Source organism: Procambarus clarkii, chromosome 26 (genome assembly GCF_040958095.1).
Source record: "Procambarus clarkii isolate CNS0578487 chromosome 26, FALCON_Pclarkii_2.0, whole genome shotgun sequence".
Taxonomy (NCBI): domain Eukaryota; kingdom Metazoa; phylum Arthropoda; class Malacostraca; order Decapoda; family Cambaridae; genus Procambarus; species Procambarus clarkii.
The window spans coordinates 11,081,660-11,101,075 of NC_091175.1; the positions used below are offsets into that span (position 1 = coordinate 11,081,660).

At 36.7% G+C, this 19,416-nt stretch overlaps 1 protein-coding gene across 26 annotated transcripts in view; it reads right to left on the minus strand.

Annotated features, from left to right (window-relative positions):
- LOC123756780 (scribble planar cell polarity protein) overlaps positions 1 to 19,416 on the minus strand; it is a 261,733-nt gene that overhangs the window by 14,896 nt on the left and 227,421 nt on the right. For 19 of the 26 annotated variants that reach the window (XM_045740106.2, XM_069331884.1, XM_069331879.1 and 16 more), the window contains 6 exons: positions 15,495 to 15,683; positions 10,946 to 11,048; positions 9,461 to 9,520; positions 8,273 to 8,459; positions 5,466 to 5,634; positions 4,437 to 4,497 (listed from right to left, as the gene is read on the minus strand). In XM_045740106.2, the coding sequence (XP_045596062.2) occupies positions 4,437 to 4,497; positions 5,466 to 5,634; positions 8,273 to 8,459; positions 9,461 to 9,520; positions 10,946 to 11,048; positions 15,495 to 15,683 (769 nt within the window). The remainder of the gene's footprint in view (positions 1 to 4,436; positions 4,498 to 5,465; positions 5,635 to 8,272; positions 8,460 to 9,460; positions 9,521 to 10,945; positions 11,049 to 15,494; positions 15,684 to 19,416) is intronic. The other 7 variants (XM_069331892.1, XM_069331890.1, XM_069331891.1 and 4 more) reach the window with 1 other exon arrangement.

The window sequence follows — 19,416 nt, forward strand, 5'->3', positions numbered from 1 at the left end:
AGGCTGTTGCTTGGAGGTGCCCACAAGCTCACATATCCACTATAACCCAGTTGGTCCAGCACGTCTTGCAGGAACTTCTTAAATTTTATCTTGAACACGTCCACTTTTGTACCAGCAATATTTGTTATATTTGTTGTGATGATACTGAAGAGCTATGGACCCCTGACGTTCAGTGTTCTCTGATTGTACCTATGGCACCTCTACTCTTCACTGGGTCTATTCTACACTTCCTACCATATCTTTTGCTCCAGTATGTTGTTATTTTACTGTGCAAATTTGGAACCTAGCCTTCCAGTTCACATTATGTGATACCCCACTCGTCTCCTTTCTAAAAAGTTCATTGAGAGCTCTGAGATGGTCCCTTTAGTTTGGTTGCTTTAGCGTGCCTATGTGTGCCATGTATGTTCTCGGTATTCCCAGTATTTCAAAATTCTTTCTTCTGAAGAACAGGAAAGTAAGTACCAAGCAGTATATTCAAGGCAAGAAAGTCCATGTGATTTGAACAGTAGAGCATTGTGGTGAGATTCATGGCTTTGAAGGGTCTTATAATCTATCCTATCACTTTCATGTCTCGCTTACAAGATTCTTTTTCATTTCATATTACTAATGTTTCTCCTCGTATTGTTCTGTCCTTGCCCCCGTGGAGGGTCCCCCTTCCCAAATTTTGTACTTACCTGACCCGCATCACTGAAGCTTTTACCCCTCCTACAGTTCTGAAATGCCTTTTCCTTGAGCACTTTTCTTCACATTCCCACTCCGTTTTCATCTTCACTGATGGGTCTAAGTCTGCGGACGGTGTGGGCTACTCTGTTGATTTTTCTGACCACACATATATGTGTCGCCTTCCTCCAGAGGTTAGCATCTTCACAGCAGAACTTTATGCTATTCTCTATGCTCTTCGTCTCCTGCTTTCTTGTTGTCACCCCTCCTTTGTGGTGGTAGTTGACTCTCTTAGTACCCTCATGGCTTTGGGGTCCTTTAATCCGATCCACCCGGTGGTCATCGAGATTCAACATTGGCTGTTTCTTATCTCCAGTAAATTTAAGTCGGTAGAGTTTTGCTGGGTTCCCAGCCATGTTGGTGTCAATTTAAATGAGTGTGCGGATGCTGCCGCTAAGGAAGCTATCCACACTTGTCCCATCTCCCGTAAAGGTATTCCTTATTCCGACTTTTATCCAGTTATTCATTCCTCCATCCTTGCCCGTTGGCAGGGTTGTTAGTCTTCTGTTACTGGTAAGAACCTGCGTACTATTAAGAATCCTGTGTCCCTGTGGCCTTCTGTCTACCACCGTAACCGGCAGTGGGAGACAGTTCTGGCTAGGTTACGCATTGGCCATACACGTTTAACTCAAGGTCATTTAATGGAGCGCCACCCTGCTCCTTATTGTCCAAATTGCATTGTTCCCCTTATGGTCAAGCACATTGTTGAATATCCTGACTTCCAGGATGAGCGCGTGTCTTGCTTTCCGACCGTCCCTCACGGTCATTTGTCCTTTGATAGAATTCTTGTTGAATCGGATACTTTTGATATCATTTGCCTTATACGTTTCTGTTCTTGTATTGGCATTCTTGGTGATATTTAGCGCCCTCTGATTACTCCGCACATTTGGTGGTGCTACATAGCCTTCCCGGTGTGAGACCTTCCTTTGATAATTACTTACTTTCCTGGCTGATGTTATATATATTTTGGTAAGCTCACTAAATGTTAGGTCATCTGACATTATTCCCAGATCCTATACATCTTGAGGTTATCTTGAGATGACTTTGGGGACTTAGCGTCCCCACGGCCCGGTCCTCGACCAGGCCTCCTTTTTTTTTTTGTTACACACACCCCCAAGAAGCAGCCCGTAGCAGCTGTCTAACTCCCAGGTACTTATTTACTGCTAGGTAACAGGGGCATCAGGGTGAAAGAAAAATTTTGCCCATTTGTCTCCACCTCCACCGGGGATCGAACCCGGAACCTCAGGACTACGAATCCGAAGCGCTGTCCACCCAGCTGTCAGGCGCCATGCTTTACTTCTATGAGATCTGATTGTATCTTGTGCTCTGTATTTCATTTAAGTTCTTAATTTTACCATATCTAAGTACTGTAACTGGAATCTATCACTATTAACGATTAAGTTATTTTATTATAAATTTCAAGACTTTACTGTAATCTGTTTGAAATCTCCAGCCACTAAATATATGACTAGCCATAATGATTAGGATGATGATGATATAAAAATGATAAAAAATGTAAAATTATTTGGGTATGTTAATACAGCATTCAGGTGCACAGCTAATACCAAGTCAAAATGCCATCACTTAATGAGACATTTACAACAAATTTGCTTCCAGTCAACGTACAGAATTCTGCCTATCCTAAACCAAACTTAATTTGAGTCATCACATTGTTTTTGTTTGTAGTTAGTATGTTGCTAAACAAGTTATCTGTAGGATATGGTGATTTGGATGTTAAGGATTCAAATCTGGCCTGTCATTGGATGTTTAGCCAGAAAGATCAAAGTTGATCTACAACTTACTGTTAAGAAGAGAAACTTGTGATTGCTGTAAAGAAGGAAGAAGGTAAACAACCTTGCAATACTTTAACACAATGTTAGAAATATTGATGTAAATTGCATTAACCCTTGCACTGCTCACCTATTTTCGGCAAAAACGTCTTGGTGCAATTGACAAGGACATATTTTTGTTATTTTTACAAATGTTCAGGTAAATTTAATGTCAAAATGTTTCCAAAGTCAAATATTTCCATTTCAAAACACAAATAGTAATGAAAACATTAAAAAACATTAAAATATAGCCAAATTAAAAAACAAAAAGCACAACTCTCTGAGCGCCTAAAGGCGCTTTGCGCAGTGCAGTGGTTAACTCAAACTTCAATATTCAAATTTTAAATTAAAATTTTGTAAGAGTCTAAGCACATGATTTTGTAAAACAAATAATTTTGCCTTCTATACTATAATAAACACAAATGCATGTAAGACAAATAAAGTGGGGGTTCTCTGTTCTTTGGTAGTGGAGGCTTATGACAATAATGGGTAGTGACAAGTTGTGGGAAAAAAGGTTACGCAAGAAGGGTAAATGATCGAAGGAGGAGGAAGAGGAGGATCAGAACACAATACCAGAACATTGGAGTATGTGATGGTTAACAGTTTTCAGTGGAGAAAAGAATAGTTTGGTAAAAAAAAAAAAAAATGGTTTGTATTGCATTTGCCCACACTGCAATATTGTATTAAATAAGAATATATAAATAAATGGTTCAGGATTTACAAGCTAAAGTGTGTTTTGTGTTTTTTCTAGTAGATAATTTCTGAGGTCCTAAATGGCCATAGAAAATATACTTTAATGAACATCTTAAAAGTATTGTGTATGCCATCCTACTTTAGTTCTGGGTTCAACAAATATACTAAATGTTTTTAGGACTGATAAACTTTAAAGGTATACTTCAGCAACTGTATTTTCAAGTTCTTCAACTTTGTAAAACATTACCCAGTGTTACTAAACATATTAATTAAAGTAACCAGTGTGACTAAACACATTAAAAGGAATATGCATAAGCCCATAAGAAAGGGATGCTCCAGTTGGCCATATAGGAAGATGGGGAGAAATTAGTGTAGAGAGAGGCAGACAACACTATAAACCCTTACTGGAGATATCCCAGTTATAACAATTAATATCGGGCAGCATCACAGAGGATAAAGTTACACCACATTAGACCTGAGTGTGAAAATAAACAATTTATACACCACAAAGATCATGCACAAAAATACACAATTAAAATCAAGCATACTGCCTAGATCCTGGCTTGTGTTCTACCTTAACAATATGAATTACTAATACTGTACTTCCCATTTGTTAATGAACAAACTATTAGGGACCGATGTTATACAAACCTTCATTTAGCAACTACTCTGGAGAGGAGTGAAAAGATACACTAAAAATAAGCAACTCTAATACACACTTCACAATTTAACATATAAAATAAGCATAATTAACTATTTATGATTTACCAGCTTTTAGTAAGAGCCTTCACTGAAAAATTTGATGATGTTTTTGTAATGCAAGTATTATTTGTAATCCATATTAAAAACACAAATTCTGATAATTTTTATTCCTTTAAACATCACAAGTGTTGTATTTAATTAGTTTTGAAAGAATGGCAAATGACAAATAACTAACACACACCTTTGTGTAACTTTTCCTAATAAGTTGCACTGGGCTTCCTGCCTCAAGTACTGTACACATTATTTTTTTAGATAATATAGATATTAGAAGTAAAAAAATAATTTACCCATTTTCTCAAAAGAACATTTATTATACAAGCTTATATTATAAATAAAATTACTGTACATCAAATTCTGAGGATCTGAAATTAATGATAAATAAGAAATTATTATTTATAACCTGTTGGAAAATAACTCTTCATGTTTTCTCACCGTTTGTTGTGTCAGACAGCTCGCTGTATTTTTCTATGACATACTGGGCTTGCAAAGCATCCTGTTGATAACAAAATTACATTAATAATTTTGAAGTGTACAATGACAGAGCAAGATACAATCCTGTACTCTTGGTGTGCCAAATGTATTATATTGAAAAGCAGGTAGTACATCAGATGAGGAGAGGAAGTAGAAATAAATTTGAGAGTACTGTACTTAAAATGTAGTGTCAAACATGGAATAAAATCTACTTAATAAAAAAAATTTGTGGAAATAATTAAATCAAAATATTTACAGCCTAATTTATTGGAAGACAAGAATTATTTATAGGCCATTAAATGTCATCACTGGAAGGAAGGCATATATGGGCAGAAATGTTTAGTGCATCTAGGTCTAATAATGATTGAATTGCACCTGACTTAAATTTATGTAGAATAAACTGCACTCATAAAACAGGAAATGTAGCAGCAAAAGAATTTTTTAAATGGTGAATGATCTCTCAAACAATACATAATGAAACTAACACAGGAAAACAATGTACAATATTAGACTTAAGGCTAGCCAACAGGGAGAAACCAGCAAACACCATCAAAATAGGGAGAAAATTAAGTAACAATGATCATAAGGAAATTAGGGTTAATATATCATGAAAAGGTTGTGTAAAACAATAATACTATTAGAGTACTCAATTTGTTGAAAACAGAGTATGAAGGATTAAAGAGCTACACAGGGAAACCAGGAAGTGGATTACCAACCAGATAGTGGCATTTCATCACTTTCAATGCTTATTTTTCCCCCTTGGTGTGTGGTACATCATGACACCTAACTTCCCAACCTCTATGGGGTGGTAGAATTCTGATCTATGCTCCCAGTAGGCTACGAGACAGTCTTAGATCACTGGTGAGATGGTATTTGCTCTGGGATACTAGTGTATAAGCTCTAGGAAACCAAGAAATAATTAACATGGTTACTGGCATAGCTGTCTTGAATAAATACTCCAATAAACTTCTATTACTTCAAAATCCTTACATTCTCAAGACTTTTAAGTCTTGCTTGTCTCCAGGCAGCTCTCTTCTCAGCTTCAACTCTTCGTTTGTCTGCAGGGGACAATTGCTCCTCCTCTTTCACTTGACCTTCCCTTGACTGTGCTCTTCTTTCTGCCTTTGCTGTTCGAATTATGCCTGGTTCATTGTTTGATCTGTAATAGAGCAATCACATTAACTTAAATTATAAATAAGATACAAGTATGATACTGATTGAAGAAAGTGAAACTAAGATGAATATTGTATATTCATGCTGCTTGAAATTGAAATACTGTTATTAAAAATAAATTTTAGAGTAACCTTGCTTGACTGTAACAAAGTAGACAGGACCTCTTGCAGGGCTTAAAAGAATTGGGTAATAGATCAAATCTTGTATTCAGCTTCACCGAGGTATAACAGGGGTTATACTTGATTTAACTGCTAGACTAAACATTAGCATACCTATATGTCATATTTCTGGACATGCAACTGATCATTATAGGACAAACAGTCTTATATCACTCAACACCCTTATCAGGAAATAACTGCAATCACCAGGAAAGTTAATACCCCCCCCCCAAAAACAAAATAATGGTTACTTAATTACTCGCTACACTGACCGACATCAAATAGCAACAGTAGTAAAGCAAACGTTCAGAAGAGTCAGCAATTGTTGCTTGATATCTACCCACTTCTCAGCCAGCTCTGCAGGCTGGATTCAGTTAAGCTAACTGGTATTTTCTGAGACTAGTCTCTGCTGTGAAGGGTCCATTGCTTTTATGTTCACTCCACAGAATGGTTCCCAGTCATTTACATTTTTTTTTTTTACTATAGCTATCTGGTTCATCTTTGTTTCAGGTTTACCTTTCCTACCACTCATTGCTTGACTTTTACACACACATTGATCATGCCCGTACTCTCAAGCCTATCAATAGGGGTGTAGAAGTTATTTTTTTCTTTCTCTTGATTACATTGCTACACTAACCCTTTTCCATTTTTGGTAGTATGGTTTCAGTAGATGTATGCTGAATACACATCTACTGTGGGCAAGCTTCCACATCGAGCTTTGCTCTGAGGATGGTCGGTTTAGCCCGATAGTTCAGAAATGTTTGTAGTGCAACTTCTCCACATTTTAGGCCCTATTGTGCTCCCAGCTGGCTTTGAGCCTGACTCAGTTGTGTGTATCTCTCCAGCATGTGATTTTGTGTTTTTAACCATGGTGTCCAGTCCTGTTATTTCCGGTATGCTCTTGTTGGTTATGGGATAATTTTCACCTGTGTGTGTGTGACCTGTGTCAGAGGTGGATTTTGATCTTGCTAAGACCTCTTTCAAGCTTGATTGTTTATGATGTTGCTGCCCATTTGCTAGTGCATATCTGCTCGCCTCTTGGCACAAATTACTGTATTTTTCAGTTAATTTGTGGCATAGCAAATCATCAGATTTATTGTAGGGCTCATGATCACTGGAAATTTTTGACACTGAAGATGTTGTTAAGAACAAAGAAATATGATAAAGGACCGCAGAAGGCCTATTGGCCCTTACGAGACAGCTCCTACTTATATCCTACAGTATTTATATCCACCCAACGTCATTCATATACATGCATAACCTATACTTCAAACATTGTATCGATCCAACATTTATATGTTACCTGGTAATTTGTTTCATAAATCGACAATCTTATTTCCAAACCAGTATTTACCAGGGTCTTTCCCGAATCTAAACTTCTTCAATATATTTATCCATTGTTTTGTATCCTAATTTGTGTTCATATATTTAAAATCTTATTTATATTTTCTTAGTTATATCCTTTTATCTATTTATATACAGTACAGTACTTCAATTATGTCACCTCCCACTTTTTGTCTTCCTAGAGAATTTAAATTAAGCCTTATTAATCTGTGTTCAAAAGTGTCATATTTAATTCTTGTAATTTTAATTACAGAAGGGTAATTTTATTACCCTTCTCTGTACATGTTCAAGTGAATTTATGTCCATTACATGTCTTATGTTGAATTAGAACTTCAGTTTTGTTATATCTATATATATGATTGTCATGATTGCCTCTTAATTCATCCCTCAAGTTCCTCATCTGCACTTCCAGTGTGTAACCTTGGACAGGATTTTATAATAATGAGCATTTTCTCTGATAAGGTTAGGTGCTTGGTAATGCTGTTGCTGCTATCACTCCAGCCACTTCTCCTGCAGGTTCTGTTCACACCACTCTGCATCCCAGATGAGCCTTACTATTGCTCTGTAATAATGATGTCTGTCATTGCTTACCTTAGGGAGCAACATGTGGGATAGCTCACAAATTAGATTTTGAGTACATATAAAAATGAATTTTCTGAACAGAACACCTGGTTGCTCCATTTTCTCTCTTACTTTTCTGTTCTTGGTAGTGGGGTTTTCTTAGCCTGAGGACAAACCACCTGATTGTCACTTGGTGGGGGATGTGATCTTCTTGTCCATTCGGTAGTTTTTGCTAGGCAGCTGCTTGACAGCCCATGTGAAGCAAAGTCTCTTGGAAAGACTGAATTTTATAGAAAAGAACTCTCTGGGTTGGATTAGACTGAGTATTTTCCAGTGTCTTTCCTATCACCAGGATAACCAGGTGGAGAGAGTTTGACAAGTTCTGCTGTGTGATAATGCAGATAGTATAAAATTTTAACAAAAAGTCATTAGAAGTGTGCAGTTTATAGACAAATTTTTTAACTACCAGTATTCATTATATACTCTCTGAAACTCGCCCAAATCTTTCAAGTGATATTTTGTGCACAAGTACACAACAATAATTTAAAAACTCTGATTTACCTTTTTGAGTTGTCATCTTCAATTATTTCTTTAAGCCCTTCTTTAAGGTCATAGTCATTGTACTTTCGATGATCATATTCGCTATTCACACCAAACTGATGTGCCAAGTCGTCTGCCATTTCCTCCACGTCATCTAAACGGGAGAGGTTAGCCAGTTCTTCTGCAGTCATGCCTGCTACTCGACGATCTAATTATAGCAATAAGAACAATGTTTAAATACAAATAGCGCAGGGCCAATGAGCTTTCTCATTTTTATTATACATGTAAATACATAAAAGTAATTAGAAAAAACAAAAATTCTCGTCAAACAAATATCCAGGATACAATATCTCCCATTCTAATTTACTCCTGGCAAAACCCCACTTCCAACAAGTCCTCTGCATTTACTTCCTGCTCTAGTATTCGAATTCTAAACATATCTTTCCTACTGTCTCGAAGCTTCTTCATACTATCATTCAGTTGATTCCATAACACCTGTATCTTTTCATTTCCTTTTGATATTCTCCTTACACACTGGAACATATGTGCTGACATATACATCTCTATGCCTGTCTTACACTCATTTCCAATCTCTGATATGAAAAGCTACTCCCTCATTCTTTTTACCAAAATACATTTAATCTATTCTTAACACTTACCCCCTCAAATCCTTTCACAACTGTACTGTCATTTCCCACCATTCTTTCATTCAGTCTTTCCATTAAGATCCATCACTAACACACTGAATATATTCACCTCTCCCTTTACTTTAAACACACACACACACACACACACACAATTCCATATATATTTCACCCAAACGTAACCTGACAGACACTGACAGGAAAGAAGGTAACTTTGCCTTCTTCCCTGTTTGTGTCTTAGTATTTTCTCATCTCTGATGAAGGGAATTACTACCAAAAGCATGCTCAGATGAAAATATCTTTTCCATTCAAGGGGTTGATTTGAATTTTTTGAAGATCGGTGTTGTGATCTTTTGGTATATGTATGCTGTATGTATATATATGTATGTATGTATGTATGTGTGTGTGTGTGTGTGTGTGTGTGTGTGTGTGTGTGTGTGTGTGTGTGTGTGTGTGTGTGAGAGATAGATAGATAGATAGATAGATAGATAGATAGATAGATACAGAATATACACACACACACATATAAACTATGATTTACTTATTTTTACACTAGAACACCAACCTTCATCTTCCTTCATATTGGCGACTTCGTCTTGGCTCAGGAAAGAGAACTTCTTGTTCTCTGTAACAAAGTCATGCAAAATCAACAATGTACAATCATGCAGGAACTTAAAAAAAAATACACAATACAAAAATTTAGATGGGTGAAGTGCACTTGTAATGGGTTAATATGACATTTGTAAGCAAATAATATACAAGGTTACAATTATATCACATAAGCAGTTATTACTCTTCGATTAATAATGACTATATGGCTGATATGTGCAAATATTTAAATGATCACAATATTAGGGGTGGTAATGATAAACACCGCATCCGCATGTTGCAAAATGTTATAAGGTAGTGATGTTTCACCACTACCAAATTTGACTTGATAATGGTCAAGAATGGATCGCATCACCACCACCTTTCAACATCTTTGATGTGTGGGTTTACTGTGTGTGCGCGTGCTCAAATACATATACAATACATGAATACACATACAATACATGAATACATATATACTGTACACATATACAATACATGAATACATATATACTGTACACATATACAATACATAAACACATATATACATACAAAATACATGAATACATATATACACACATGCAGGATTGATATATACACACACACAAACATTCATATGTGCATACACGTGGGATTAGGAGCTCGACTTCACTAGCGCATCTAGATTAGTACACCTAGATGAGAATGCCCAAATAGATTAAAAGACTGGCAGTGCCAACAGTCCAAGGGCTATATGAGTGAAGTCCCACCAAACTGCACATCAATGATTAGAGGCAACAAAAGTGACAACAGAAGTGATGACCTATGTGACACGTTTCATTGTGTTCATCACATGTGATGGAGACAACACTAGAAGCATCAAGTTAGATAAAAGAGGGGGGGGGATTTCTGATAATAATGAGTTCTGGACTACGATCAATATTAAAGCATTCTTGTTAGTTGGTCAGTACCCACTTGTGGTTGCCTTAATAACTCTTCAGAGGTTGATAGGCACTAAGCCCAACACCAAACCAATTTTTCAAAATTTACCCATCTTTTTGATCTTTAAATAATTTAGCAGCAGTTTCATAACTTAGTGAAATTCTGATACTCTTGATGCTTCTAATACCCCTTGTTGCTGTCTTGTAATTTTTAGGTCCTTATTTTGACACTTTTCATCCAAATTTATATTTTTCTTTAACACAACCAAAGATTGATTTATAAATTCACCAATGCACCAATTTTAGGACTGACTTGTCACACTCTGCTGAGAAGCATTCATCCTCATGGAGCCATACAAAGCAACTTGCACACCATGTTTCCAGTTCACACGTTATGACCACAGTATACATTACTGTCAATCTAAAATGCAACAACAATAGTATCAAGGCTGCTTGAAGCATCTAAAATACATGTAACATTTAACTAAGCAATGAACTACTTAAATGTGCTTTGATATTTAAAATATAATATCTAGACTTACCTTTAGGGGGTCCAATCTTATCCCTCTTCATTTCATCTTCAAAGAACTTCATTCGATCTTTTAATGATATCTTTTTAGGGCCTTCATTTGTGGTTTCTTCAATCTGCATAAAGAGAATGTTTAAAGTAATATTCTGAATTGATCAAATAATCATAGACCATCTATACACTTTAATGCACTTGTTTTTTCCACATTTAATTTACAATACTTTAAATCAATCAACAATCTTTAAATCCAATGTACACGTATATATAATTTTAAAAAGAGGCATAAGAAAACACAGTATTCATGAGTTTACAGTGAAACCTTTAAAAATTGTCTTTACTGCCTTTAATCATCACTGAGACTGGGCTCTTCAGTACAGTGTAAGCCGGAGAGTAAATGTAACATTTATATAATACTACAGTATTAATTACCATGTACACTATGAAGGAACTTAATATTTGGAAATTTAAATTTGTTCTTAAATGTTTGCATATCTCAAATTCTTTATAAGTTGGAGTATAAGTTGTTCATAGGCATGTGTGTCTTATATATGAAGTAATTTGGCTCATGTTTTATTAAGATATTGGCCAAAAATTAATGCACAACAAAAATCTAATATACAATTAGTTTCAAAATATATCACCAGACAGATACCCAATCCACAAATTTGAAGATAAAAGAACTGACTACATTTCCGTCTGTCCTAGACTATTCTTATATTTTCAGGTTTGTGGGTTGGGTGTAAAATTTTTAGCCATTTTATTTAAGTCACAATATTGTGGCTTAATATCTATATATCACGAGGTTAAATTTGTTTAAATTACTGCAATAATCATGATCACGTATGAAAGGGAGCCACAAGAAAATAAGATACCATTGAATGTTGCACCTAATGGGCTCAATGCAAAACATTTATCTAGTATGCAATGTGACCCCAATGTAAAAATGTAAAAAATGTGAAGAAATTTGTTTAACTACTTACAATAAATATATAGTGTCTGCAATTTCATATGATTATCTAGCAATTTATTTGGTACTAGAGAACATGTGTGCTACATTTAGTAAATATAAGCTAATTCAAGTATTTCTCAAAATGGCTGTCAGTTATAATGTCCAGTTTCAATGAAAAGCTCTGTATTATAAAAATTCAGTAAGTGGAGACACAAAATCAAACACAAGTCATATCCCAGAAGGTGGGGTCTCGAAAACTACACAGAGGCAGAGGTATAAATGAGATCAAAATTAAATACCAGCAACAATAACAGTTCAATATCCGTATAGTAGATGTATGACTGGCATGTGGTTATAAGGTACCAAGCAAAGAAGAACTTTATAAACTCAGTGATATATATTCAGTATATACAATTAACTAGAAATTATCTACAACTGAATTACAGTAAATGGACCCCCTGGATTTATTGGATGAAATATGCTTGTTGTTGCTCATTACTGGATTATAATAGATCAGGTGTCCTAATAAAAGAGGGACTCTCAATAATCCAGATTTGAAGTACTAATACACATTAAAAAATTAAACCAATTATTTTTATTAAACACATTGCATATACAGTAGTATAATAATACAGTATATGTTTTCTAATGTGATTTTTTATAAAAATACAATACTCAAAAATACATATTGTATTATTTGCATTACAATTTTTTTCTGTACAAAAATTACACTGAATTATATGAATCTCTGCATAGAGCAGACAAGGTCCAGGCTAAATAAACAGGATTTCACTATATTTCAGTTACTTAAAAATAGGGCATGCTCCTCTGCACAAACACCTGAAGCATTAAGAGAAACTACTGAGGCAATGTGATGGGTACATAGAGTAAGTAATTATCAAAAGAAGGCACCAAACCGGGAAGGCTATGTAGCACCATCAAATGTGCAGGATAATCAGAAGGCGCTAAATATCACCAAGGATGCCAGTATGAGAACAGAAAATCATAAGGCGAACGATATCAAAAGTATCTGAGTCACCAAGAATATTATCGAGGGGACAAGTGACCGCGGGGGACAGTTGGAAAACAAGACACACGCTCGTCCCAGAAGTTAGGACATTCAACAAGGATATGCACAACTGTAAGAGGGACAATGCAATTTGGACAATAAGGAGCAGGGCGGCGCTCTGTCAAGTGACCATGAGTTAAGCGAGTATGGCCAATACGCAACCTCACCAGAACCGTTTCCCATCGCCAGTTACGGTGGTAGGAGGACGGCCATGAGGACACACAACTCTTAAGAGTACGCAGTTTGTTTCCAGTAACAGAAGACCAACAAGCCTGCCAATGGGTAAGGATGAAGGAATGGATAACCGGGTAAAAATCAGAATAAGGAATACCTTTACGAGAGATGGGATAAGAGTGCACAGCTTCCCTGGCGGCAGCATCTGCACGCTCATTTAAAGAGACACCAATATGGCTGGGAACCCAACAAAACTCAACCGATTTAAATTTACTGTGAATAAGAAACAGCCAATGCTGGATCTCGACAACCACTGGATGAACCGGATTAAAGGACCCGAGAGCCATGAGGGCACTACAACAGTCAACAACAACTACAAAGGAAGATCAACAATGAGAAAGCAGGAGACGAAGAGCATAGAGAATAGCATAAAGTTCCGCTGTGAAGATGCTAGTCTCCGGAGGTAAGCGACACATATAAGTGCAATCAGGAAAAACAACAGAGTAGCCTACACCGTTCGCAGACTTAGACCCATCGGTGAAGACGGAAACGGAGCGGGAGTGAGAAGAAAAGTGCTCAGGGAAAAGGCATTTTAGAACTGTGGGAGGGGTAAAAGCTTTAGTGATGCGGGTTAAGGATGGGTACATAGAACATTCCTGAACTCCCCCAGTGTCACATCACCTACACCACTAGTTTTCTTCTGAAAAGCAATATGGCAATTGATACATTTTCTAACCATGCAACCAGGGTATAAATGAATAGAAGGTATTGTATATGCAAATTTTCCCCTAATTACTATATGCATATGAAAATGTGAATATTTTATATTAAAAATACCTGTAGATAATTTGGAATGTCAAAAAGCAGGAAATGGAAGACATTTAGCAAATTGAATTTAGCATGAATAAATGCCACATTATGGAATGTGAAATATGAGAAAATAGGTCACACACAACCTATAAATTATGAGAAAAACTTTAAAGAATTGTGATAATGAAAGAGCTAGCGGCGGTTCTGGATAGAAAACTCACCTGAGGACCGTATAAAAAGCATTGTGTGAGGACCCTATGCTATGCTTTCCAACTTTAGAATCGCTTTTAGGTACATAGATGGCAAAATATTAAAGAAATTGTTCACAACCCTTGTGAGACCTAAGATGAAATATGCAGCAGTCTAAATCATACCAAGAGGGCCCAGGAGAAGAACCTGCTAGAGGCACAAAACCCCAAGACAACTTCTGAAGAGGTGGAGATGAAATGGCCACACCAAAAGACAACGAGAGGGGTCTACCCAAGCAGAGGAAGAGGTGACAGCAGCTGTCGATCAACCCAAAATCAGGATGTAAAAGACAAAGACTGCCAAAACTGATGATAGATGAAGTTGTGACAGAAAAGTGGAAAATAAGCCAAGCCACCCAACACTGTGTCCAAGAAAACTGTGGTAGACAAGGAAGCAGAAGATTTGCTAGAATTAAGCAACAAAGGCGACTACAGTCATGGAGTGCGGCACCTGCACTGCAAGGCAGTGAACCCCTTCCAAGAGAACCACCTGGTAGAGGGTCCACACTTAAAGGAATCAGCCAAAGGGTGTGAGAGAACAGACTCCCGAATACCTGATCATGAAAGACCACAAGGGAAGATTGTTGAAAAAGCCTGAACCACCAGTGAATGGCACCCGACTGAACTCTGGAAGGAGACGGAACTACAGAGAACATGCATAAATGGACATTTAAGATCCAAGGCCCAAAAAGCAAGGTTGAACTGGCCATCAAGGAGGAATACCCTGCTGGAAAAACTCAGGTAGGAAGAATGGGGGAAAACACCAACCTGGAGGAAAGAGATACAAATCAAACCAACTCCGGATTAGACAAAAACAGCTACTGCACACGCTTGCAACTGGAAATGAGGTGACAAAAACAGAATACATGTGATCACACCAAAACAAAGCCAAACACTTGCAGGAAGACTGATTATCAGGCACCCAATCCAAGAATGGGGAAAAGACAGGAAAGGAGTCAGAGGAAAGGGGGAGTGTACTAATCACTCATATGTCATTAACCCTTACACATGTACTGCTTCCAAGATATGGACTTGGATGTCATAAAAATGCATACAATAATATAAAATTACATTACAGTACTTGTAAAGCATAAGCTAAGAAAAAAGTGAGTCAAAAAGATTACAAGTATATAATGAAAATGCATAAATAAATTATAAAGAATGCTGCATGCTTTTAATATAATTTAATTTACAGATATTTTCAAGAATAATTTAAAGAAACTAAAGGCATGCAAATAGTATTTCTTAGTTGTGCATAAATGTGAAAACAATGCAGCATCCAGCATGCTCACTCCACATCTTAACAACATACCTTGACCCTGTTGAGTCTTTTGTTAGTATGATGCAATCCATACACTTGTAAATCCACCAAATCTTCCGTTGAGCCTTCAAGAGCGTAGATAGGGAGGAGTGTGGGGGTGTGAGGTGAGAAGGAAGGGGGGACAGGTGATGCTGAGTTGCTCAGATCACCATTGGTACTGGAGCGTGCAGAGGCGATGGGCTATGCATAGGGGGTGGTGGTGGTGTTAGTCAATGTAGGAATGATGGATGCCTCTTATCGATTAGTGAGCTACAACAAAAACGGCCAACCTAACCACACAAATACAGTAGTACAATGGTGTAATGAAATACTTCAGTTTAATTTTACCATTAAGTTTTGTACTGCATATTCAGTGGTTTTTGTGCATTACAGTACATCACAAGCCACAACCCAAATAAAAATATTTGTCTTTACTTTTCCTTTTCTGGCACATACACCCTGCTCCACACAAACTAAAATGTTGCTTAAAAATTAAAAGAAACACAGATTTCACTGAAGACTATAATTATTTTTGTACAATGTAAAACAAATTAGATACAGTGTAGTAAATTATATGCAGGGCAGTATTTATACCATATATCACAGTTACCATGCCTCAAGTTGAAAGAGTGCAATATGGTAATCTAGCTTTGATATCAATGGAAGAGTATGCCATGACTGTGTGGTATGTTCCAATTGTTGTTCAATTTTGACATGATTAGGAGTCAATAGGAAATTCAAGAATACTGTACTAGATATATAAACTGCTGTGAAATAAATTATTCACTATCTTTATATAAAAGATGTCAAAATTCTTCAAGAAAATTATGATGGGTACAAATGTGGATCCATTGAAAGTTGTTTTAATGTACTTATATGAACAAAAAACTTCTAAATGGGAATGCAGACAAAAATAAAGTACAATAATTATGGAATAAGGAGAAAGCTTGGTGTGCAAATGGATTTCCACAACTAATTTAGTTGTGCAAATTGGGGCTCCATGATGGTAAGGAAATCAGATTGAGAGTGCAAGTGTGCACTTTATCATAGTGCACTGACCTAAAATCTTTAATTATGGAATGAGGTCTACCTTGTTGGGTCATGCTGGAAATTCCAGCCCATATTGCCAGCAGGCCAATACCACCACAAAGGTCATTGTTCAGTCTCTGATTAATTAGAACAAATTAAACATTATTATCTTATAAGCTAAGGCCAAGAGTCAACCACCTCAAGAGAGCTGTAAGGTCATAGTTCCCAGCCAGCAGTAAGAAAGAGGGGAGATAAAAGGACCAGTCTCTGGTTTTCCAACACTTGCGGATGTAAAGCACAATGTATTCATGACATCATGGGTCTAGTCGACATGTATAAGCCTACGGGATTGGGTCAGGCACTGGTGCCTGCGTTTTATTAGTCCACTCATAGACCTGACTGCTTGTTGGGTCTGAAGGAAGCCTGCCACAGCCATTATGTACCAGGAGTCTGCCTTTGCCTGATGTGCATGATCCAGCTAGTACGATCAACTAGTAGTGACCAGCTCGCAACATTCTCCAATGTCAAGTTAAATGTCAAGTTACACCACCACATCTATATTCAAGATGATCTAGTTATCACTTCAGAATTGTGACATTATTCTAATTAGCCATTTGTGCAAGTGACAAACTAATCAAGAGAGAAACCACATGCCCACCTTAGAAGCAACAGACTAACAATGTAAATGTGTTTCTTCTGTCATCAGTGTACTAATCAATGGGAAAGATTACCAGCAAACTGTGCATTGTGAAAGGAATGTTGTCGTATAATTTTCAGTGTGTATATTTCCTTTAGACTGAGAAAGCCTGAATGGTCCCCTAGCCAATAAATCAACTAAGAACTCCAAGAACCTCCATTAATGACCTGACCAGGATTTGAACCTGCATTACAAGGACTCACCTCGCTGGCATACACAGTACAGTACTGATACTACTCTGCCAGCAATAGGCAATCACTAGTATTGTGTACACCAGTGGGGTGAGCCCTGGTAATGCAGGTTTGAATCCTGGTCGGGTCATAGTTCTTAGCGATTTACTGGCTAGGGGACCATTCAAGCTTTCTCACTCATTATATTATACAGTACTGTATATATATATTATATATACAGTACATTTGATAGCAGTCTTTCTTGAAGACATGTTACTGAATATGATAAAGGGTGAGATCATTGACTCCAGCCCGAATCGTCTATTTTTCTTATCGTTTCTTCGAATGAAAAGGAAGTTGAAAAATTAACTCTCCAAAGTTCATTTTTCAATTTTTATTTGGCCTGATGCCAAGAGATGCATTTTGTTAACCCTTGTTACATTATCAAAGGCAGAATTCAAATGATCACAAGTTCCTGTGGTGCACCTCACGTAAGGGCCATCAATTTCCTATAAGAAAATCCACAGGAGCAGTGATGAGGATTTGAACCTATGCACTGGGTATTCCTAGATGCACACTCTAGATGACTATGCCATGACATGGTCAAAAGAATTGCAACCCGAGGTACTACTGCACCCCTCAAGGATTCCCGAGGCTTCACTGAAGCCAAACGAGAGTGTCACACAAGGAACATAAGAGGTAGAATTACTGGATGACAGAGCCAGAGTGACTGGGGGAATTGTGTGAAACCGTCGTTTGGCTTCAGTGATGCCTTGGGAACCCACGAGGGTGCAGTAGTACTCCAGGTTGCAATTCTTTTGACCATGTCATGGTGAAGTAGTTTAGAGCGTGCATCTGGGAATATCCAGCGCACAGGTTCAAATCCTCATCACGGCTCCTGTGGTCTCCTTGATATATCATGATAATGTGATTTCTCTGTGTAATCTCCTATGTTATCACGATGGCTGGGGCATGACGAAACAGACAATATACTGCCCTAGCCATTATGCAAACATAGGAGATTGGTAAATTGTTAAAATCAACGGGTAGGTCAATTGAACTAAGCTTCGCAATAATTCAAGAATACTGTACTCAAAACACTATGTAAAGTCTTTATCTATTAACATCTTTACTTTTATAAAATTATAAAATTTATTACTTATTACAGTATATAACGTGTAAATTTTAGAAGAATTTAAATAACTTAATTACTGAAAGTTATTTGAGAGTAATATGCAAATATTTCTTGCATATTACTCCAAATTAAAAATCATTTGACTGGGTTCTCCTTTTGATAAATAATATGTTTTCTTCACCTCCTAGATGAAAACATCATTGTTCCTTAATTTATAAATTAATGCCCTACTATAAAATGACAAAGCTGATCCTCTAAACATTATGTTAATGTTAGGAGCAAAATTACTGTATTAACATTTATTGAAATCCTGTTTGCCTTTCCTTTTAAGGCAAAAATAAAAACAAAATTTTAAATTACTGCATTTCCCACAGGTGTTAATCTTCAATCAGATTCCATGAGTTAAATTTGACAGACTATATTCATGTAACTCTTGAGCAATGCAGAATACCACTTTTAAATATAGAATATAAAATATGATTATATATATATATATATTAAAACTCACGTTACAAACACACATTCATGGACATACATCAATCACTCAAAACAAAGCTGCAACTATATGCTACTGCATCCATACATAAATCCAGCCTATTTATACAGGATATGGATATGTATATTATAAAATAAAAATACATGCATTTATGGCTAAATATGTGTGTTTGTATAATTTATGTATGTGTGTGTTTATACATACACACACAGTATATTTGTATAGTATGTCTAAATGATCATAACAGCATTACCTTAAAAACCAGCATTGAATGTAATGAAATGCCAATTTCATCTTGTTGAGATGGCTCCCAACTACTAGATTGCACCAGCTGTGGAGTTTAATTCAGCTCACTAGGTACCAGAGCCAGAACCTGGCTGCCCCTCATAGAGGCGTAGGGAGCAGGT